This window comes from Electrona antarctica (genome assembly GCF_951216825.1).
Source record: "Electrona antarctica genome assembly, chromosome: 15".
NCBI classification, from domain to species: Eukaryota; Metazoa; Chordata; class Actinopteri; order Myctophiformes; family Myctophidae; genus Electrona; species Electrona antarctica.
The window spans coordinates 6971220-6992746 of record NC_136796.1 but is presented as its reverse complement, the minus strand read 5'-3'; the positions used below and the strand labels follow the sequence as shown (position 1 = coordinate 6992746).

The window sequence follows — 21527 nt, the reverse complement described above, 5'->3', positions numbered from 1 at the left end:
GCTCATGCTGTCCTTTAGCATCTAGCACAGTGGTTCTCAAACAGTGGTCCGGGGCCCACCAGCGGTCCTCGAGGGGGTTCCCAGGTGGTCCCCGGGGCTAAATGATGGAGAGTTGGAAACCAAACGGACCCTTTATAGATCTTTAACTCTTGAGAGTGTAAAATGAATTTGGTTTCATAAAGAGTCAAAGTATTGTTAAACCATCTGCATTACTTAATTTCTACACAGTCTACACAATTAGAGAATGTAGAAGAATTGTTATTTTGATCAACATTTGCCCGTTATCTCTCTGAGAGGTAAAAACTCCTCAAATGGTCCGTGGCTCAAATCATGCTGAATAAATAATGGACCTTGATATGAAGAAGGTTGAAAACCACTGATCTAGCACAGGGGTTCTCAACCCGTGGGTCGCGACCCCTCGGGGGGTCGCCAAATTATTTTAGGGGGTCCCCAAATTATTTAAAAAAAAAAAAAAAGATTTATTTTTAAATTTTATTTTCACTTTTTTTCAAAAATAGCAGACCTACAAGCTCGTAGCGCGCCACTCGGTGGCGCGCTATGAGCTTGTAGATCTGCTATTTTTCAATAGCTAAATTATAACTGCTTAAAACACCAAAAGGGGTTCCCGCCCAAAATGGTTTAAGGTTATTGTAGCAGTCAATTTATATTGGGGGTCGGGAGGGGGCGGGGCGGGGGTCCCGAGGCATTGCCAAAGCATTTCCGGGGGTCCCCGGCCAAAAACGTTGAGAACCCCTGATCTAGCACAATGACAATGCAGACAAGCAAAGCTCTACTTAATGTTATTTGACCTCCTGTTTGTCATCACTTCCTATGAGACCTTTACTGTACTTACTACTGTATGTTATTGGCAAAATTTCGATCTTCCCGTATCAGTAAAAGAAAACCTTCCATCTTCCATTCTCACTCATCCTTTCTAATCTCTCTCTCTCTTCAAAGTAAATATCAACCGATTCAAGATCGGCACTTCTTCAGAAGTCGACGCTGCTGATCGCCAGTCTGGGATTCATGAGAGCAGACCGTCGATCCTGTTTCTTGGTTTGCTGATGCGCACAGGTCCTGATCTACCTCATCGCCTCTTCGTCACGACATCCCGACAGCGGAAAGGACGACCCCCGATGGTCCTCTTTGTGCCCGGAGGCCACCATCACATCCTCCTCCTCTTCTTCCACCTCTGTGCCGTTCCTCTTACTTCTCGATGAGGCCTGCTTCTTTGATCTTGGTGTAGAAGAACTTCTCCAGTAGGTTGGCACACTTGTAGTACTCGCTCTCCGGCGGGTTGTACTCGCGGCAGTTGGTGAAGATGCGCTGCATGTCCGCCATGAAGAGCTTCCGCGTGGTGTAGTACCTGCTCTTCAGCCGCTCGCTCATCGTCTTCAGGTCTGCGGGAACAGGAACGCACCGGACACGGTTGATACCATTTAGTAAAGCACCGAACTTAAAACGCACAAGGTGGTATTCCAGTACAGAGTATATATATATACATACATACATCAATACATACATACATACATACATACATACATACATACATACATACATACCCATGGGGAAGCGAATGACTTGGTAATAACCAGGAGCCTCCGTTTTCTTCACAGGCTCCATGAAAGGCCAGGCATTCTGGTGACTCTAAAAAACACAAACACATCTGGTAAGACAAAAGTCTGCGCATGTGCGTGCGTGTGTGCCCGAGTTCGATTCCTGGGTTGTGTGTGTGTGTGTGTGTGTGTGTGTGTGTGTGTGTGTGTGTGTGTGTGTGTGTGTGTGTGTGTGTGTGTGTGTGTGTGTGCGCTGTAAGGACTCACCTTCACATGTTGGAGGATGGTCTTCAAAGTGCTATACAACTGTTCTGGGTCTTTCAGCTCCTTTCTACAGAGACAGACAACATGAAGCTGATCAGCAGAACATCAGCAAAGGTAGGATAAACACGAGAAGCTTTATAGTAGTTAGAAAACTACTGTAATTGTGACATAAATTCATAATATTGTATGTAAACCTACTAAAGATATTAGGATTTAATTTTTATTTATTTTTGTATTATGGGGAGGTTAACTTTTCATTCAGACATTTACGCCGCGGACAAAGCCAACTCGAGTTGTGACAAATCTTCAAATTTTGGGCTGATCAAATAATTAGAAAGAAGTAAAACAAAACAAAAAGTGTTGTATCCTGCCTTTTTTTCTTCTTTCTAATTATTTGATCAGCCCCCCAAAAAAGGCAGGATAAAACACTTTTTGTTTTGTTTTACTTCTTACAAATTATTTGATCGGCCCAAAACATTGTGTTTGTTGTCATGATTTGTCACAACTCCAGTTGGCTTTGTCCGCGGCGTAAACGTCTTTAACCCATTTTGACCTGAGATCAGATTCTATAAATGTCTTCTACATCCTGACAGTTTTCTGAAAAAGCTATGTTTCTATGTCAGTGGTTCTTCGATTTAAAAAAAATAGCAGACCTACAAGCTCGTAGCGCGCCACTCGGTGGCGCGCTATGAGCTTGTAGATCTGCTATTTTTCAATAGCTAAAAGCATAACATAATGCTAACACCAAAAGGGGTTCCCGCACAAAATGGGTTAAATAAATACTTTCTGAAAAGTCTATGAGGAAAATGAACGGGGAATTCTTTTCCGGGTCTCTCGTCGTCATGAAAGGGGGCGGGACTGTGACGCTCTATACCGGTAAATGTTTTTCCTGTCTGTAAACTTGCAAACCCTATGAATACATTCGTAATTCATGATTGGTTTTGGACTGATGACGGCTTTGATGAGAGGAGAACAAAATAGAAAATATTGACCTCTGGGTCCGCATCTTTAGTCATGAAACTAATCAAGAGACTATGGGCTCCATTTTCGTCACCACTAAACCCTTTATCCCTAAACTTCTTTGCCTTTTTTTTACTATTTTGCAAAACATTGTTGAATTTGATTTAATAGTTAAAATGGCCAGTCTACAAGCTCACAACGTGTCAATCTAGATTGGCTAGTTGAACTATTCAAAAATGTTTTTCAAAATAGTAAAAGAAAATCACACCCGTGTAAACTGAGTGGTGCAAGGTCTTATATAGCCTGATCAGCTGTGGTCTGACGTAATGTCAGTGACCATAGTAACCATGCTCATTCTTTTGGGCCCCACGTACAGGTACACACATACACGGGTACAAACAAAGCTGGTTGTTGGAGTGGTTTGCACCATTCAAAAAAAGGCAAAGAGGTTTAGGGATAAGGGGTTTAGCGGTGACGGAAATGGAGCCCAGTGAGTCATGACTGCACTTAAGGGTGACTTATACTTGGCTGCGTGCCGGGTGTCTCCGCAAGGAAAACAGTGGATCTACAAGCCCACGTGTCACACCACTGCAACACGTTGTGAGGTTGTAGATCCACAGCACACACACACAGCCAAGTATCAAGGCGCACTGGGGTCCTCACATTTAGAAACCTTGGGCGCTGCTAGTTCCCTTGCAGACTCAAACGTGTGCAGCGACCCGGAGGCTCTTTGGGGACGTTTCATGAAACCGACAGACAAGAGAGGAGATGGTGGTCACCCAACTTACCCTTTAGCTATCGGTTTCCAGCCAGTTTCACCTGTTGACATGAAGAGACCCATTTAAGTCCTTGATCGTAACTGCCACTAGATGTCTCTCACAATTTGTGATGTCAACTCACAATGTTTTACTTAGGTAAAAGTATTACCCTATTGGCCTGAATATAAGACTATGTTTTTTTCCAATGGAAATATCCTAAAAACAGGGTCATATTATAATCGGGGACTAGATTATTTGACATTCAATGTTATTTTTCCCACAAATGAGTCTTGAAAAATGTGGGTCGTCTTATAATCAGAGTCGTCTTAAATTCGGGACAATACGGGAATACAGCCAAAAGTACAAAAGTATTGGCATCAAAATGTACTTAGAGCACCAAAAGTACTCACTATATAGAATGTCCCATTTCAAGTTGTCAAATCTTTTGAAAATAGCAGATCGCCAAGCTTGTAGATCGTCTGTTTTCAAATGGCCGAAATGTATATAGTGCTTAATGTATGTTTTGTAATAATAATCAAAATCTACAAAGTAACTAGTAACTTAAGTTTTCAAATCATCGTAGTGGAGTAAAAGTAATTTTTTTGGATCTGATATGTAGTGAAGTAGAAGTAAAAGTATTAGAAATTGGAAATACTCAAGTAAAGTACAAATATCTCAAAATTGTACATAAGTACGGTACTTCAGTACTTTGTATTTTGTTACTCTGTATGCTAAAACAGGCGAGACATCTACTGTGAGAGAGAGAGAGGTCACACGTTACGTACGGATGCCAGGAATGCTCTCGATGGGAATCTGCCGTACACCTTCCTTAAAACAGGAAAGTCCAGGATACACCTTTCTGATCTGAGCCTGCTTCCTCTCGATCAGCTTCTTGATGATCTGAAGAAGGTTTGAAAAAAAAAAAACGATTAGTTTTTTTTATCATTTTTTATTAAGATATCTTTTGGGGGCTTTTTGCCTTTATTGATAGATTTTACAGTAGTTAGACAGGAAAGGGGGAGAGAGATGGGGGGGGGGGGGGGACAAAGGTTGTTCGGATCGGGACTCGAACCCGCAACATGCTGTCAGGCTGGATTACCAGCCTAGGTGCCTGGACCGCTCTGCCGACCCAGCCCAAAAGTCGATGATTTTATGTCAATTTCAAAAATCTATCAAACGCTACAATCACAGACACACAAACACACATGTTTGTATTAATATACTTGGAAGGACATCAACATTTTAGGATGCTGATTTTATGAATGCCAATTTTTAGAGCTTAAACCTAAAGCCAAAAATAGGTGATCTACAAGCTCACAACACATCACATCGTGGCACGTTGTGAGCTTGTAGATCGCCTATTTTCAGTACAAAGCCCAAGAGCTAACCTCTAACACACACACACACACACACACACACACACACACACACACACACACACACACACCTCCTTCTGCTTCTTGATGATGACAGAGAACTCTGTGTAGGGGATGCTGGGGTTGAGCTCACAGCCCATTAGTGTGGCCCCCTCGTAGTCCTTGATGTAGCCCACGTACTTGGCCTTGGGTACCTTGATGTCTTTCGAAAAACCCTGAGAATAGAGACAGAAAGAGAGAGAGAGTCAAAGAGTTGTATATCTGTGATTATATGCATGAACATACACACAGTACTGTAAATTAGAACAGCATGTGTTCCAGCAGGACATGTAGGATGATAAGGTGGGTGAGCCCAGTGGGTCCCAAACGTTTTAGCTAGAGACACAAAGGAGAAATGTCTCCCCCGGGCCAAACTAGTGAAAATAGCAGATCTACAGCATCTGCTTATTTTCACTACTTATTAGTTTATTTTATTTCCATTTTATCTATGGAATTTCTTAGATCATTTGAAATTTCTTTTGAGAATTTTTTTTACATTTATTTTTTGAGTGTAGGTCAATACATCTAACCTCTTAAACCCCAGGGGGGTCCTGGAGGGAAAATCAAAAATATCTGAGTTGGAACCTGAGACCTTGACCAGCCCCATTTACCCGCTGAGAGCTGTTCATGAGGTGGACAGCCGCTGCCCCCGCCGACGGGGGATTGGGGCTTAAGAGGTTTCATTCCCTTGGGAAGATCCATGACCACGGCACTCCACGTATTCATTGTTTGAGAACCACTGGGTTAGGGTGACACTGACCTGCTTCTTAAAGTAACCGATGGCGTACTCGTCGGCGTAGGTGAGGAAGTTGAGGATTTGGTGCTTGATGTGGTATTCCTTCAGGTGGTTCATCAGATGTGTACCGTATCCCTGCCGGCAGACAAGACAAGAGAACCATAATCACACAGTCAAATGCTGACTGGTCGGACAGCGCGAACCCATTAAAAGTGGGAAAGAGTCTGTGTCATTTTAGATTTGAGCTATAATAGCTTAACTCTTGCAAAAGCAAGATATACAAGCAGATGTACAAGCTCACAGCGCACTGCCAGTTTGTACATCTGCTATTTTTGAACGGAAACCTTCTCTTATGGTGGTTGAAACTACTGATTTAGGTCTTAATGGGTTAAGAAGACAAATTCATTTTAATTCGTTCTGCCAATTTTTTCATTTTGCCAATTCTCTCTGTACAGTTATTCGATGACCTTCCCCGCCCCGGCTTCCCTGCCGCGAACACGGCCAGTAGGCTCCGTACATTACTGTGGTTGCCTTTTCCGGAGAGTGGAAATCCCGATTCAGGGTCTGTTTCTCATGGCTTCGTTTGATTGGCGCAGCAGCAGATTTGACCCGGAAACACACAACACTTTCATAATGTGTATCCCGTTCGACTCTGCTGCTGAGCCAATCAAATTAAACTATGAAGAACTGACGGAGTAACCTTCTGTAAAAGGGAACTAGTTTCATTGAGCCTGTTGTTTTTTGGGGCCCCGGGCCAAGCCAGATGCATGTCGGAGGATTATATAATAATAATAATAATAATAAACTTTATTTATATAGCACCTTTTTTGACAGTGTCACAAAGTGCTTAACAATATACAAACAACAGTGTTACATAACAATCAATAACAATCAAACAGCAATAAAATGACATTATCAAGGGAATTAAAAGCAAACATTGGTTATCGGTTTAAAAAGGCTTTCCTATAAAAGTGGGTCTTTAATTTAGTTTTAAAAATAGCCAAGGAGCTAATAGACCTCAGGTCAGATGGCAGGCTGTTCCAGAGCCTGGGAGCCCTGCTTGAAAAGGCCCTATCCCCCTTTGTCATCATTTTAGTTCTAGGCACCTCTAGTAGGGCTAAGGTAGAGGACCTTAATTGGCGGACAGGCTGGTGGGGTTTAATAAGATTGTCTCCATAGCTCAGTTATTCTTATACCAGTTGGCCGTGCGCTCCCTTGCGCCGCGCCTCCCCGCTCCTCTGGCCCCCGCACCCACCTCTGAGGTGGATAGTCTGGTGACACTGACGGAGGTTACTAAAGTATAGTTTTTTACCGAACTTGAGCCACGAGAGACACCACCGGGTGTGCTAAAGCGCGCCGTGTCGAACGTTGCGAAGTTCGGTAGAGCCGACTCAGCTCCGTTCGAGTTGCAACCCGATTTGGAGAGAATAGTAAATGATTAGCCCCCCCCCCCCCACCCCCCCCCACCCCCCAAGGCAATGTCAACACCGAGCAATATTTATTTCCCACCATCATTTTCCAACCTCGCGTCGGTGTCACCAGACTATCCACCTCGGAGGTGGGTGCGGGGGCCAGAGGAGCAGGGAGGCGGGGCGCGGGGAAGCGCACGGCCAACAGGTATAAGAATAACTGAGGACTCGCTCTCCACAGTGGTGAGCAGGTAACTTTGCCCCTGCCCCAACCCGAGCACCCCAGCTCTCTTGGACAGGTAACTTTGCCCCTGCCCCAACCCGAGTGCCCCAGCTCTCTCGAACACGTTGAACATCAGGGTGAAAAGCAGGAACGGTCCTCCCACCTTGACCTGTTCGTTGGAGGTGACGGCGCAGAAGACGATCTCCGTGAAGCCCTGCGACGGGAACATCCGGAAGCAGATCCCTCCGATCACGCGGCCGTCTTTGATCAGTGACAGAGTCTTGTGCTTCCTGTTGGGAGTATGAATAAATAAATGTTTCCTCTGAAAATGGTCGCTCACTGTTCACAGTTAAGAGCGATAAGAGCCAGCAAAGTGTCAGTATTTCACATACTTTACCTTTACTTTATTATGGATCCCCATTAGCACTTGCAAAAGCGTGGCTATTCTTCCTGGGGTCCAGTGACTGAGTCCACATGACGTTACTGACGTAAGATTTTATAGACATATTTTGGCTTTACAAACTGCACTCGCAGGTGCCGGTCATGTAGTGTGTGTGTGTGTGTGTGTGTGTGTGTGTGTGTGTGTGTGTGTGTGTGTGTGTGTGTGTGTGTGTGTGTGTGTGTGTGTGTGTGTGTGTGTGTGTGTGTGTGTGTGTGTGTGTGTGTGTGTGTGTGTGTGTGTGTGTGTGTGGGGGGGGGGGGGGGGGTACTACTCACGGGTCAAACACCAGCCTGGTGATGTACTCCTTGGGCATGCGGGGCAGCTGGTGAGAGAAGACGTTCTGGAGGCCTACCAGCCACATGAGGATGCGCTTGTTGGGCTTCTGGTTGAGGGAGTTCCCGATGACGTGGAACTCGATCACGCCTCGCCGCTCCTCCAGGCGGGCGGCCTCGTCTCGCGCCGAGTGTGCCGATAGCAGGCTGGTCTGAGAGGAGAGGAGAGGAGCGGGGGCTTTGGTTTTCATTAATTCATGCCCTATTTCAGTGGTTATTAGAGTTCTCAAATTCTGCCCGAACCCGACCTTATCCGATGTTTTTGGGGTCGATCATAGGTACAACACGGGTATTACGGCTGGGGCCAGACACATGAACGAGCGAAACTTGTTTCGTTCAATGGGCTCGACTCACGAGTTTGCGCACAGGGTAGCGCACGGAGGTGACACCACTGTGCAACTCCATGCAAGTGAATAGGAAGAGGATTTCCAGTGCCCTCTGTAATTTGTCTCTGCATGCGTGCGTGCGTGCGTGCGTGTGTGCGCACGCACATGTGTGCGTGTGTACCTCTGGAATGGCAGTGGGGTCCGCCATGGTGGCCATGACTTCATTGATGAGGTCCATGGGGATGTCTCCCACCACCTTGGGCCTCTTGGTCTCCTCCTGGGAGACAGCAGGCTCCGCCAGCTTACGCTTCTCCCCAACTACGCACACACACACACGCACGCATATCGTCAATGTCGTAAATTAATGGCCTATTCCATCCTATGCGTGTCGTGCAAAAGTATTGAAAATCGCAGATCTACAAGATCACGTCACACCTTGTTGCGATGCGTTGTGAGCTTGAAGATCGGCCAGAAAAAGCACAAAATAAATGACTGTCAAATGAAACAGTATAAATTTGACAATGCACTAAAATAACACAAAGAAATAACATAAAAACATATATAAAACATGAATGAGGCTAACAGCAATGACAGTCAACAGAATCTGCATTTAATCCAAAGAACAGACTCAGTGGGATTACTGTGGGCCATTCATAATGATTCTGAAGCATGTTTCCAAAGAGCAGATCTGGTTCTTTCTGAAGAACGCATTTTTGGAACTTTTAAGTGGAGCCATGTTTGGGAGCGGGTACAGCGAATGGCAATATTCCAGCAAAGCATAGCTGACAGACAGTGGGGGAACATTCCTCAAATGGATTTATAAATAACTAAAAGCAAATCCTGATTCCTCCCGACTGCTAGACCTGGTAGACCAGTTTTTTGTAGATATCACGTTGCATAAGGAGTCCTACCTGGGCTTGGCTCTAGTACAGAGGATATCATATGGGATAAGGGGGGAGTCCTACCTGGGCTTGGCTCTAGTACAGAGGATATCATATGGGATAAGGGGGGAGTCCTACCTGGGCTTGGCTCCAGTACAGAGGATATCATATGGGATAAGGGGGGGGAGTCCTACCTGGGCTTGGCTCCAGTACAGAGGATATCATATGGGATAAGGGGGGGGGGAGTCCTACCTGGGCTTGGCTCCAGTACAGAGGATATCATATGGGATAAGGGGGGGAAGTCCTACCTGGGCTTGGCTCCAGTACAGAGGATATCATATGGGATAAGGGGGGGGGAGTCCTACCTGGGCTTGGCTCCAGTACAGAGGATATCATATGGGATAAGGGGGGGTCCTACCTGGGCTTGGCTCCAGTACAGAGGATATCATATGGGATAAGGGGGGGGGGGAGTCCTACCTGGGCTTGGCTCCAGTACAGAGGATATCATATGGGATAAGGGGGGAGTCCTACCTGGGCTTGGCTCCAGTACAGAGGATATCATATGGGATAAGGGGGGGGGGGAGTCCTACCTGGGCTTGGCTCCAGTACAGAGGATATCATATGGGATAAGGGGGGGAAGTCCTACCTGGGCTTGGCTCCAGTACAGAGGATATCATATGGGATAAGGGGGGGGGAGTCCTACCTGGGCTTGGCTCCAGTACAGAGGATATCATATGGGATAAGGGGGGGTCCTACCTGGGCCTGGCTCCAGTAGAGGATATAATATGGGATAAGGGGGGGGGGGGTCCTACCTGGGCTTGGCTCCAGTACAGCGGCCGTCTTCATGGCAGGACTGACACTGCCAGTGCCACAGCTGGACGCCGGGTCCACCACAGACACAGGACTGGTGCTGTAGTATAGCGGCCTTGCCACCGGGGGCGCACTGATCACTACAAAGCACACAAACACAGGTGACACTTTTTAGGCGCCGTTCACACCTGAGAGACAGCTGTCTCCTCGTCTGTGTCTCTTCTGTGTGTCGCGCGGCTCGCAATGCATTTTCAATGGGAGTCACGTGGTTTGACGAGACAACCTTGTTCCATGGGGGAGAGGAGGGCAGAAGACAGCCAGGGAGCAAGCTTTTCTCGTCAACATGTAAATGAGTTAATTCATTCAAGCGAAATGGCGAACGCGAGACCAGCGACAGCCTACTCTACTGCATGAGCCTGTGTTTTATTTTCATAGAGGCAGCTGTTAAAATATACCTGTGAGTCCTGTGATAAATATACCTGTGAGTCTGCGATACCACTCAGATCGTGCACAAGAGAGTGTTGTTGAATGTGGAGAGGAACATTCTTGTTTTTAACCGCAGAGTTAATTAACACCACGAACGCCCGGGGGTATTTAGGACCATTAAATCAGAGCGCCCAGCGATTTGCAGCAACGGAGCACATTTAGCGACGCACCAGGCGCCATCTCGGATGTAGCTGAAGCAGCTAGATGTAGCCAAAACACCCCCGAGGCGATCGACAACAACGGGAGGTATGATTAATTTGCGACTAGTGACGGGGCCGCGATGGCCTGTCTAAAACATAATCTTTGCTTAGAATTGGACGTAATGATTTAGATCAAGAGTTATTCACGTTTTTAAGATTTTCGGTCTCATCCACTAAAAATGGGGGGGAACATTTTGGATGACGTCCCAACCGGAAATGACATCGAATGTTGCCCAACAGACGCTCCCAGCCTGTGGAGCGATGCGATCGGTTTTGATATCAATAAATCTCTATCCTTTTATTAATCTCCGTCCTGAGCGCTGGGCGTTACTATTTCCTTGCGTAAGGATTCGAAAATCGGATAACGTAAAAGTATTCTAACGAGTTACTTTTCTCAGTGGGTAACGTTTTTTGTAACGTTTACTAACATAACGGGATTATTTTTAATTGCAGTAATCCAGTAATTTCTGATTAAGCTTTGTTCTAGATTCAGTTAGATGGGGAATAGTAGGCCTGGCCAATCAGCAGCAGCTATCCCGCCTCTAGCTGCTGCTGATTGGCCAGGCCGTTTTGTGGCCGGGCATCAAGTCTGCCTGAGAGTTCCCAGATGGGAGCAGGAGGGGGGAACCCAGTGTACTCTCTGCTGCCCCATCTGGCGGAGTCAGGTTAGAATAGTAGATTTGTGTTCCAAAACTTTCCAAATGTGTAACTTTTTTTTCCTGATTTTCTGTTATATTATATATATTCTGAAAATAGCAGATGTATGTGACCCAGTGGGTTCTTTTGGGCTCACCTGTGTGGATGATGGGGATCTGTCCCCCTGTGGACCCATCTGAGAATTCCTGGCTCCAGATGGGTGAACTCTGGCTGTACACCTCCTCCTCCAGCATGGACAGGAACCTGACACACAAACATCCACAGCAAACATTTGTGTTACGTAGGCTCGTCGTGTTTTTGTCCACAAGGTTAAAAAGTTCAATGTTGTTATTTAGACAGATGCTACTACGTTCATCGTTTACCTGCTATCCAATAGCTTCAATGTACAGATTATTATTTTGACTGGAGATTGTCTAAACTTTAGAATGACGCTAGGTTCTTATTTTACCTTACTGAGGCACTACACACTGTCTCTCTGCATTGATGTACTGTATGTGTCTAGCTTATTGTTAAGTCACTCTGGATAAGAGCGTCTGCTAAATGCCCAAATTGTAAATTGAAGTAAAGCCAACAAACATCTTAACCAGTAGTAACTTGGGAAGGAAGTCCTCCCTTGGCCGGGGGAGATATTTGGTCTTCTGGCAGAGGCCCCGAGCCACTTTGCAACATAGGCCAACCACTTTTAACCTGGCACACCCATGTTGGTCATTATAGGTGTAAATGTTCAAAATAAATCTAAAACAAATTGTGAAAATGGCCAATCTACAACATTCACAGCGTTTGCAACGTCTATATTGGATCGTCTATAGTCTTATGTGCAACACTATCGTCTGTCGAACGCAGAATAAAACAGGGCTTAAAGGGGCATTCCACTCATTTTCAACATTTTACTATGTCATTAATGTACCTTAGAGCTGTTGTGTGGAAATAATAAAAAAGTTCCCCCATTCTGTGTTTCCTAGAACTAGAGGTCTGAAAACTAGAGGTCTGAAAACATGTTAATGATTTTTTTCATAATTACAGTTCTAGGAAACACAGAATGGGGGGACTTTTTATTATTTCCACACAACAGCTCTAAGGTATATTAATGACATAGTAAAATGTTGAAAATGGGTGGTTTTCCCCTTTAAGTCAGCTGCACAAGAGGCTGGGTAACTGCACGCAGGTGTGTAAATATAGGAGTGAGTAGTTGTTCGTACTTGGGGAAGTGTGTGAGAATGAGCGTGCGTTTCTCAGGAGGAAGCTTGTCCTTCTCCTGCCTGGCCTGCTCCAGCAGCTGTTTCCTCATCACGGTGAACACAGAGCGCAGCAGAGTCCGGCCGAAGATCTGCGTGGTCTCGTACCGCGGCAGACTGTCACAGAACTGAGGCACGTTGCAGTAACACAGCCACCTGGAAGCAAGAATACATTTTAATGTTAACACATTCTGGGCGGGAACCCCTTTTGGTGTTAGCATTATGTTATGCTTTAGCTATTGAAAAATAGCAGATCTACAAGCTCATAGCGCGCCACCGAGTGGCGCGCTACGAGCTTGTAGGTCTGCTATTTTTTTTTAATCGAAGGACGACTGACATAGAAACATAGCTTTTTCAGAAAACTGTCAGGATGTTGAAGACATTTTTAGAATCTGATCTCAGGTCAAATGGGTTAAATTCAAATTTTAAGTTTACAGGTGGGGGGTGGGGGGGGCACGCGTTAGTCCGACATCCCGTTAGTCTGACTACGTTTAGACCTGAGGACGTTTCTACAAATCGTCGTTCTCAAACATTCTCTTGTCAAGGAACCACAAAATTATATGTATTTGGCCGCCGACCCTGATCTGAAAATATGTTGTTCCACTTCCAGGGCCCCCTCAGAAACAAAGATTTGAGTTAAAAACCTTCGCTCTGAAAGAATATATATTCAAAGATTTGCGCCACATTTTCACAATTTAAAAAAAATAGCAGATCTACAAGCTTGTAGCGTGGCGGTGCCATGCTATGAGCTTGTAGATCTGCTATTTTTCAATAGCTAAAGCGTAACATAATGCTTAAGACACGTAAAGGGGTTCCCGCCCAGAATGGATTAAGACTCACGAGGCTTCCGTGTGAGATTAGGGTTAAGGTTTGGGGATAGGGTTCATATGGGTCTCTATGGTTAGGGTTAAGGTTTGGGGATAGGGTTCGTATGGGTCTCTATGGTAGATTAGGGTTAAGGTTTGGGGATAGGGTTCGTATGGGTCTCTATGGTTAGGGTTAAGGTTTGGGGATAGGGTTCGTATGGGTCTCTATGGTCGGAATATTGGGTAGTCGGATTTATGGGTGTCGGATCATTATTGTGACGTCGGACTAACGCTACGCACCCGTTTACAGGTGCAAAGAAAAGGGGGTGACGTTATTTTGTTGTTGGTGTGTGTGTGTAAGTCCACCATTCAGTGTTTTCAGGAAAGTAAAAAAGGGGAGGAGAAAACAGAAAAGAAACAGCATAAAAAGCAGCAGGTGCGTACATGAGGTTAGACAGACATAAGGCGAAACTCCACAGGTAAACTCCACATGGTAGATCCACAAAGAAAAGTAGTCTGCCATAGGGGAACAAATCCACACAAAGGGAGATAATCCAATCAAATCATTAAGTGACAGCTGAGGCTGTCATGCGAGGCCAAGAAAAGAACACATTTTCAAGCTACGCTGTATGCTTGAAAATCTGTTATTTACGGCGAGCGACACGTCATACGACAAAGTGTAAATCAGGTCTTTACAAGGAGAAAAGTGAAAGGAGTGGCTTGTCACAGGGTTAGAAAACTATAGGGACATCTCCGTTACGGGACTCTGGTGCTCTGATGAACCATTCGGCCATATTACCGATAATGGCTTCCAAGCACTTTATACCTAGCTAACTGCCCCGATGAACAGTCGATGAACGTGAAATTGTTTAAAGGACCACTTCACCACTTTTCAACATCTCTTCATATAATTGGTCCTCACTAATGTTCATGATAAAACACCACCATTTTTTTTCCTACTCAGTCTGTTTCTCATAGGAGGGCTTTGGGCAGTTCGGACACCCGTCCACCAGTGACATCATTAGGCAGATTTTTTTTTAAACAAGATTTGTTTTAAAATATATTTAGATTTTTATTATCGTGAGAACGATGGCTTCAACTTTTGCATTGCAACTTTTCAGGAAAAGAAAGCCTGCCGTTTCTATTAGCTTGGATTCACCATCGATGATGTCACTGGTTTCTGAACTGCCCACAGCCTTCCTATGAGAGACAGACTGAGTAGGAAAATATGGTGGTATTTTATCATGAACATTAGTTAGGACCAATTATAGGAAGAGAAGTTGAAAAGTGGTGAAGTGGTCCTTTAAATTCGGTAGAAATGCGCTGGTACCTGGTGTAGTTGATCTTGTATCCCGCGGCGTCGTCGGTGCTGGTGGGCGCTCGCTGGCGTCTTTGGGACGGCGTCTCCAGCTGCCAGTAGTTGATCTGGTTCAGGAACATCTTGGCCAGCTCCACGATGGTCTGACGCTCCTTAGACGGCAAGTGGCTGAACTTGTACTGGACAAAGTTGTTCACCCCCTGTTTGGTCAAAACAGTGAGACCACCTTTACACGAGAACGGTCGCCAGAGAAAACGGTAAAGTCCCGTTGCGTTCTCATTTTCTTTTACCCTTTACACGAGAACGCACACTTTATGAAAACGCTATAATGTCGCTAGGTGGCGGTAACGGACTGCCAGATAGACCAATCACCCACGTACGAGAAGAAGAACTAGGTAGCTCCCCCTTCACACAACAAAATCAGGGTTTTGAATGACACTTCCAGACCACAACGGAGTTGTGGCCGTCTCTGCCTGCTTTCTACTAACCGCATCGAGTGACACACAGGCTGACAGGCAGCCCAGAGGCATACAGGCAGAGCACGCCACATACATTAGGCTACATAAACGCTGCTGCCATCTATCACAAGCCTTTTTATTTACATCATGGTTTTACATTCACCATCGCTGATGAGCGGCGCTTTGTAGGTGAGGAGGGAGCTCTTCTCATTGTAGGAACACCAAATATTATATCACATACATATGTATGTACATCAATGTAACATATGCGTTGTGAGCCGACGTGAGCCATGATATCACAAGTTTTGCATATTCACCGTTTTGCCTGTTTACATGGAGACAGGAACAGCATTTTCAAAGATTTCCACTCTGGAGGGTGTTTTCACTTTGTTGCGTTTTCACCCCCTAAAAACGCTGTTCTCGTCTACAGTACACCCGCAAACAATACTTTATTTTGCCGTTTTCCATGAACACCATTCTCGTGTAAAAGGAGTCTAAGAAGTAAATGCACTGTATATGGAGACTTTTATGCAGTTGTCTAAATGATGTGTTTTTGTGCATGAAAACTTACCTGTTCTATGCCTGGTTTCTCAAAGGGAGGACTCTCCTGTGCTTCTAATGTGGGTTTACCCATCTGTAGGATGGACTTTCTCAGCAGCTGATGACCAAACAGAAGAGAAGCAATCAGGTGAGCATCAATCGCCTAACAAGCGCATTTGAAAAGAAGTAGTAGTTTGTTTTTGATAAAAAGGTACCCAAAACAGGGTACCTAAAACCTTTGAATGGTTGTTTGGCATAATTCACCACAGAAGAGACACTGGACTTGATCTGTGCATAAAATGATCAAAAATACAGAACGGGAAATGGCAACATAACAGATGGCTTTGTTGCCATCAAACAGATACAGGCAACAAGCCAGTAACAACTGTTGTGGTCTCAGCAAACGCTCTCCCGACACTGTTAGTAAATCCCAACAGGACTAGGCTATATAACAATAACATTGTTATATTCCTTGTTGAGAGTACTTTATTAGACAGAAATGTAAACACTATAGAATACAATCAAGACACTTGGTCTAGCACCAACAAAAGTCCTTGCGGTCTTGTTTCCATTCGAGTCCTATCTATCTATAAGTGCACCATGTCTATGTACGTCTGTCTGTACGTACGTGTGTGCGGCTGTAATCCACGTAACTCGAGAACCGTTCGCCCCACCGACTTCAAATTCGACACACGCGTTCCACACCCCCACAGGGAGTACCGTGCCGGGTGTCGAGTCGGTCGGACCCACGGTTGTCCAGAACCGCCACAAAAGGCCTCTGCTTGGGCTCTGGACAGCTGGGCCCCTGCCCAGTGTCCATATATGGAGCTGGCCTGTTCTGACATCACAACACTCCATATTTGGGCATACCTGACACAGAACTCCATATATAGGAATAAAGGGACACAGAGAGACAGATCCAGAAATCTCCATATATGGGCATAATATAGACAGATGGGTGGACAACAAATTTCAATTGAACCTTTTTTTCTCGTTGGCTTATTGAATAAATAACGCTATGGATCGGTGATATAAACGAATTATCGCCATGCATTCAATGTTGCCCTGTTAATCCAAAGTCAGGCAGGCTGATATGCATTTGGCAAACTTGTGGATAATAAATAGTAATAATAATAATACCGTAATAATGGTAATGTACAACCGCACTGTGCATTTGTTCAAGTGATCATGTTTAGCAAGAAAGGAACAGTTTTCGTGCGGCAGCGCTCTTACTTTGAAGAGCGAGAAGTAGACTTGTTTAGTGTCAGCGTCCTCCTCTTTGTGGACACACGTGTATAGGTATTCCACGTCCAAGACGATACCCAGCAGTCTGTTCATCTCCTCCTCCGACACGTTCTCCAGGTGCGTTACGTGGTCACCTGTCCAGAAGGGAGGGCGTAGAAATCTAATAAATGTAATTGTTTTTGTTAAAATGTAATGTGCTAACATGAGTGTGACTCTACAGGCCTGAACACAGGCTGAGTGATGTGATTTCAACGTTTGAGTGTTATGCTGCAGTGAAGGAATGGGCAGATATCTTTAGCCGAGTGGGATCACGTGTACAGAGAACAGAATGCTTCAGGTCAGGCTGTCCCTTTCTTGGCTCAAATCTGGCTGCATGAGACACAGGGCAGTGGGAAGGAACGTCCTCTGGTATGTGTGGTAATAACAACGCTTTGCCAAAGGATAGGCTTATCTTTGATTGGTCAGACAAACTGCGCTCTCCGCGTTGGGTCACGTGGTCGCGAAGCAGTCGTTCCTACACTAGGCCAGGCAGCGCACCCCCGCTCCTCCGCCTCCCCGTCTCTAATTCTATTAAAATTGCAATATCTATGTCTATTTTGTTCAAAAGATAGATAGAAATATACCGTGTAGCGAATATTAGAGCCTGTATGCCCCCCCTATAGGCTACATGCACCTAATTCCATTGAAATAGCAATATCTATTTATCTGTTGTTGTTTTTTTTCTTCTTTCTTCAAAGATAGATAGAAATGTAGGCCTACTGTGTAGCTAATATCAGAGGCTATATCCCCCCAATGTTACAGCACAATAGGCAACAACATGGACAAACACAAATGCGCTCTGTGCATTAATTACAAAATGGTGATATCTGATTTTTCTAAACGCGAGCGTCGTGTTATTTTCATTCCATCAATTCATATTCTTCTCTGTTGCCCATGCATGTTCATTGACGTGTGCGGAGTCTGCGGTGTGTGTGTGTGTGTGTGTGTGTGTGTGTGTGTGTGTGTGTGTGTGTGTTGACTGGGCAGAAGGCGGAGGCGGAGCCCTGCCCGGTCTAGTGTAGGAACGACTGCTTCGCCCTGTGGTCAGGTCACCTGACCAAAAGGAAGGCGATGGAAATCAGATAAGGCATGTGACTACGGATGGCACGATCATTACATTTTACTTGATGATTCACTGTCTCGCAAGTAACTGTGATTGATGATTTACGGATGTTGTGTTTTTGGCACATCAGTTTCACACTAACATCCTACCATCATCTCCTCTTCCATTTCCCTACCTAATCCCTCTCCTCATTCCCTCTCCTATCTTCTTCTTCTTCTTCATCCCATACTCGGCCCATCTTCCCCAGACGTCTCAGATGGAGAGGTCATGAACGTACCCAGGGTGTGTGAGCAGCTTCGACAGGGCTCCTGCAGGTTGACGGCGTTGGACTGCTGGTCAGTTCGCGGTGGGGTCGGACTCGGAGGGGGGTTCTGGCTCTTCCAGCCATTGCACTTGCAGGCTCCTTCGGCCTGCCCGGAAAGAAGTGTTTAAAATCAGGTAAACGAATCGTACAGACAATTAATGAACTAAAACATTCATACATATCTATTAACTCGTTTAGACCTGAGGCAGATTCTACAAACGTCTTCTAAATCCTGACCTTAGTTTTCTGAAAAACCTCAAATTTGTATAAAAAAAATAAACTAATATGTTGCTTTATGTATAGCAACATGACACTGAGGCGTTCCTCACTTGAGAGGTAAAACAACGTAGAAGGTGTTCATTTCTAAATGGGTCACATGAACCCTAGCGTTCATGTTTTCTGGAGGGCGAACAATCAGCGAAAATAGCCAGAGTCTGGCTTCCTTCCTACCCCCACCAACTTGCACCCTCCTCTCCCCTACTTTCTCTGTGAATACCGAATATGTGTATTGTATGTCTTACTGATTAATTGAATACAATGGATGACCACAACGGAAGCAACGTAGCTTTTGTGTAAACCGTATAGCATAACTGTTGATTGTATTGTTAACAATCTTGTTATCAATCAATGCAATTTGTCTCTCAGACCTTCCGAACTGACTTGGGTTGTCCTGGTTTAGTATGCATGCAGCTACTTGAAGTATACTATGGTTTAAGTGGTTAACCAACTTTGGGGGCCACATTGTTTGCCTTCGATTCCTTTGGAGCTTCCCAACTTTTAATTCCTACATACAGTAGCCTACAGTATACCGGTATATGATTTTAAGTCAGTCATGGGCACTTGGGTAGTGGGGGGGTTATGGTTAGCCCCCTTTAAATAAATAAATAAATCCCAGTCATCTGGGGAACTGACACTTTCATTTTATTACAATCACGCTTTTTTTCAGTTACAAAATAGGAAACATGACACAAATCCCCTAGTATAGCTACAGATTATAAAGATAATGGTCAAAATGGTCTCCCTGGTCAAAAACGGGCCCAAATTACAGGTCCATTTGGTACCATATTTGATCATTTGGATAAGTATCTGAAACTCAGTCAAGAGAATGTAGTGTACAAATGGAAATGGGACACATTTTGTACACTCTTGAGTTAATATGGCTGGCCCTAAAAGCAAAAAAATGAAAAAGTTTGAGAACCACTCTGAGTCTCTGACATATATAAATGTGTTATTGTCAATAACACATTTATTGTTGTTATTTAAGCCAGGCCCAGTGTTCCCCCCCTCCTCCCCCCCGCCCATAGGGGGGTGGGGCTCTGTGAGGGCCTTGTCACTATCAGCTGGAAGCGGCCCTCTGCGTGCATGCGCCTAGAAACAACAACAAACTCCGCCCCTCCGGCAGCTGTCACCCTGTCAAAACAAAGGCACCACCACCACCGTCCTCCTCTCTCTCTCTCTCTCTCTCTCTCTCTCTCTCTCTCTCTCTCTCTGCAGAATGATCCTCATCACAACAACAAACCCAATAAATGACATTTAATAGCACCGTGCGACTACAACACAGTCACTCCTGCAAGTGGAGGATTAACAGTTATGCGGTTGTTGTTGCTCTTTATGTGTGACACGGCAGATGATTGTGACAGAGCGCCAAGAAAGACACTGTTTACGTTGGTTTACCAACCCCCCCTACACACACACACACACACCACTGATACATTGTAACAACGCATGCGAGAAATAAATAAATAAATGTATGCATATATTAGAATTAGAATCGATTGCGGTATTTAAGAAATCTGTCTCGTGTTTAGCAAAATGCAAAAAGAGGAAAAAAAATGAAGTGCGGCAATCAATGGCTTCCTTTGCTGTGCTGTGCTTTGCCCCCTTTTTTTCTTTTTTTGCAAAAGAAAAAAAAAGTATTGCAACGCAAGCCCCCGGAAAATACGACACATTATAAAGAACAAGTTGAAAAATGCAAAAATAATAATTATTATTATTATCAGGTGGTTTGAAAAAAGAACGTACTTTGCAGGAGGAATACACGCCGAGCTTCTCCAGTTTCTTGGGGCGAGGTGAGCAGCGGAGCTGCGCCTTCTTCAGCGCGATGCGTGCGGAGCCCACAGCGGCGCCGGAGCCCTCCGTAGCCCCGGCTCCCGGAGCGGCCGGGACCGAGCCCGCGGCTCCGATGGCCGGGGAACCTTGCTGAATCCCGGCGCTCTCGGCCATCCTGGAGGGAGGAGGGGAAAACCGGCGACACGGGATGGGATGATGATGATCCCCCGGCCGGGGGGAAATGCTCGGTTCTCTGGTGTCCGGCTCTTTTCTATTCCACAACCGGAGGATCAGACATGGCGCTCATCCTTATTTTATTTATTTTTTATACGGCTGCAGGCCCCCTGTTCCTCCACTAGGGGACTCACTCAAAGTGGGATAGGCCCATCATCATCCACCACAGAGAACTCGCGGGAGAGAGGTTACAAAACGCACCGTTTGTGACAAAAACTCAAGGTCAAATGGAATCTGAAAGACCTCTTTAGTTGTGTTGCGTGTGTGGTATGATGAGCTATATATAGCAGGGCTACTGACCTGGGATGGCTTATCAGGGGCCACTCGGCAAAATGCCAAAAGTCAAAGGGCCGCAAGCTAAAAATGCCAGTATTATTTTTGAAACGTTTACAAATGTCAAGGAAACACAGTAAAAAGCCACATTTCCATCTATAAGGCCAAACCTCAATGAACAAAAACATTGTGATTAATGATTAAGTTACAAAATGAGGCTTCATTCACAAAATGCGAAGAGATATTGAACAGATTATCACAGGTGAATAGATAGGTGGTTAATACTCAGCCATATCACTTTCTCTTGGAACAAACATTACCTACAATCTTGTTCAAAACAATGAAATTAACCAATTATATTTTTATTGGTATTACCATGATGGGCCGCCTAGGGTATAGGGTTGAGCACTGAGCTAATGTTGTGTTATAACGAAATGTATGCATTGCCAAACACCAAAACGAGTAACCAAAGGTTGGCTTAAATATATGAACAGCATTTAAACTTGTA

General features: G+C 45.0%; 1 protein-coding gene across 1 annotated transcript; it reads right to left on the bottom strand.

The window, feature by feature from the left end:
* Window positions 1–676: 676 nt before the first annotated feature.
* On the bottom strand, window positions 677–20809 carry kat2b (K(lysine) acetyltransferase 2B). The gene is made up of 18 exons (XM_079522612.1): window positions 20486–20809; window positions 18437–18569; window positions 17046–17191; window positions 15844–15930; window positions 14827–15014; window positions 12655–12846; window positions 11592–11698; window positions 10115–10252; window positions 8603–8739; window positions 8039–8247; window positions 7485–7611; window positions 5714–5824; window positions 4986–5129; window positions 4324–4438; window positions 3569–3599; window positions 1824–1887; window positions 1563–1647; window positions 677–1400 (listed from the first exon to the last, which is right to left on the bottom strand). Exons 1-18 carry the CDS (start codon window positions 20684–20686, stop codon window positions 1207–1209), a joined length of 2409 nt encoding a protein of 802 aa, XP_079378738.1. The 5' UTR covers window positions 20687–20809; the 3' UTR covers window positions 677–1206.
* Between the last annotated feature and the right edge of the window lie 718 nt (window positions 20810–21527).

Coding starts and splice junctions, on each gene's coding strand:
- kat2b (XM_079522612.1), bottom strand. CDS start 20,686: ATGGCCGAGAGCGCCGGGATTCAGCAAGGTTCCCCGGCCATCGGAGCC. Junction 10,253..11,591: donor GATCCCCATCATCCACACAG/GTGAGCCCAAAA, acceptor TGTGCTTTGTAG/TGATCAGTGCGCCCCCGGTG. Junction 1,648..1,823: donor CCATCCTCCAACATGTGAAG/GTGAGTCCTTAC, acceptor TGTGTTTTTTAG/AGTCACCAGAATGCCTGGCC.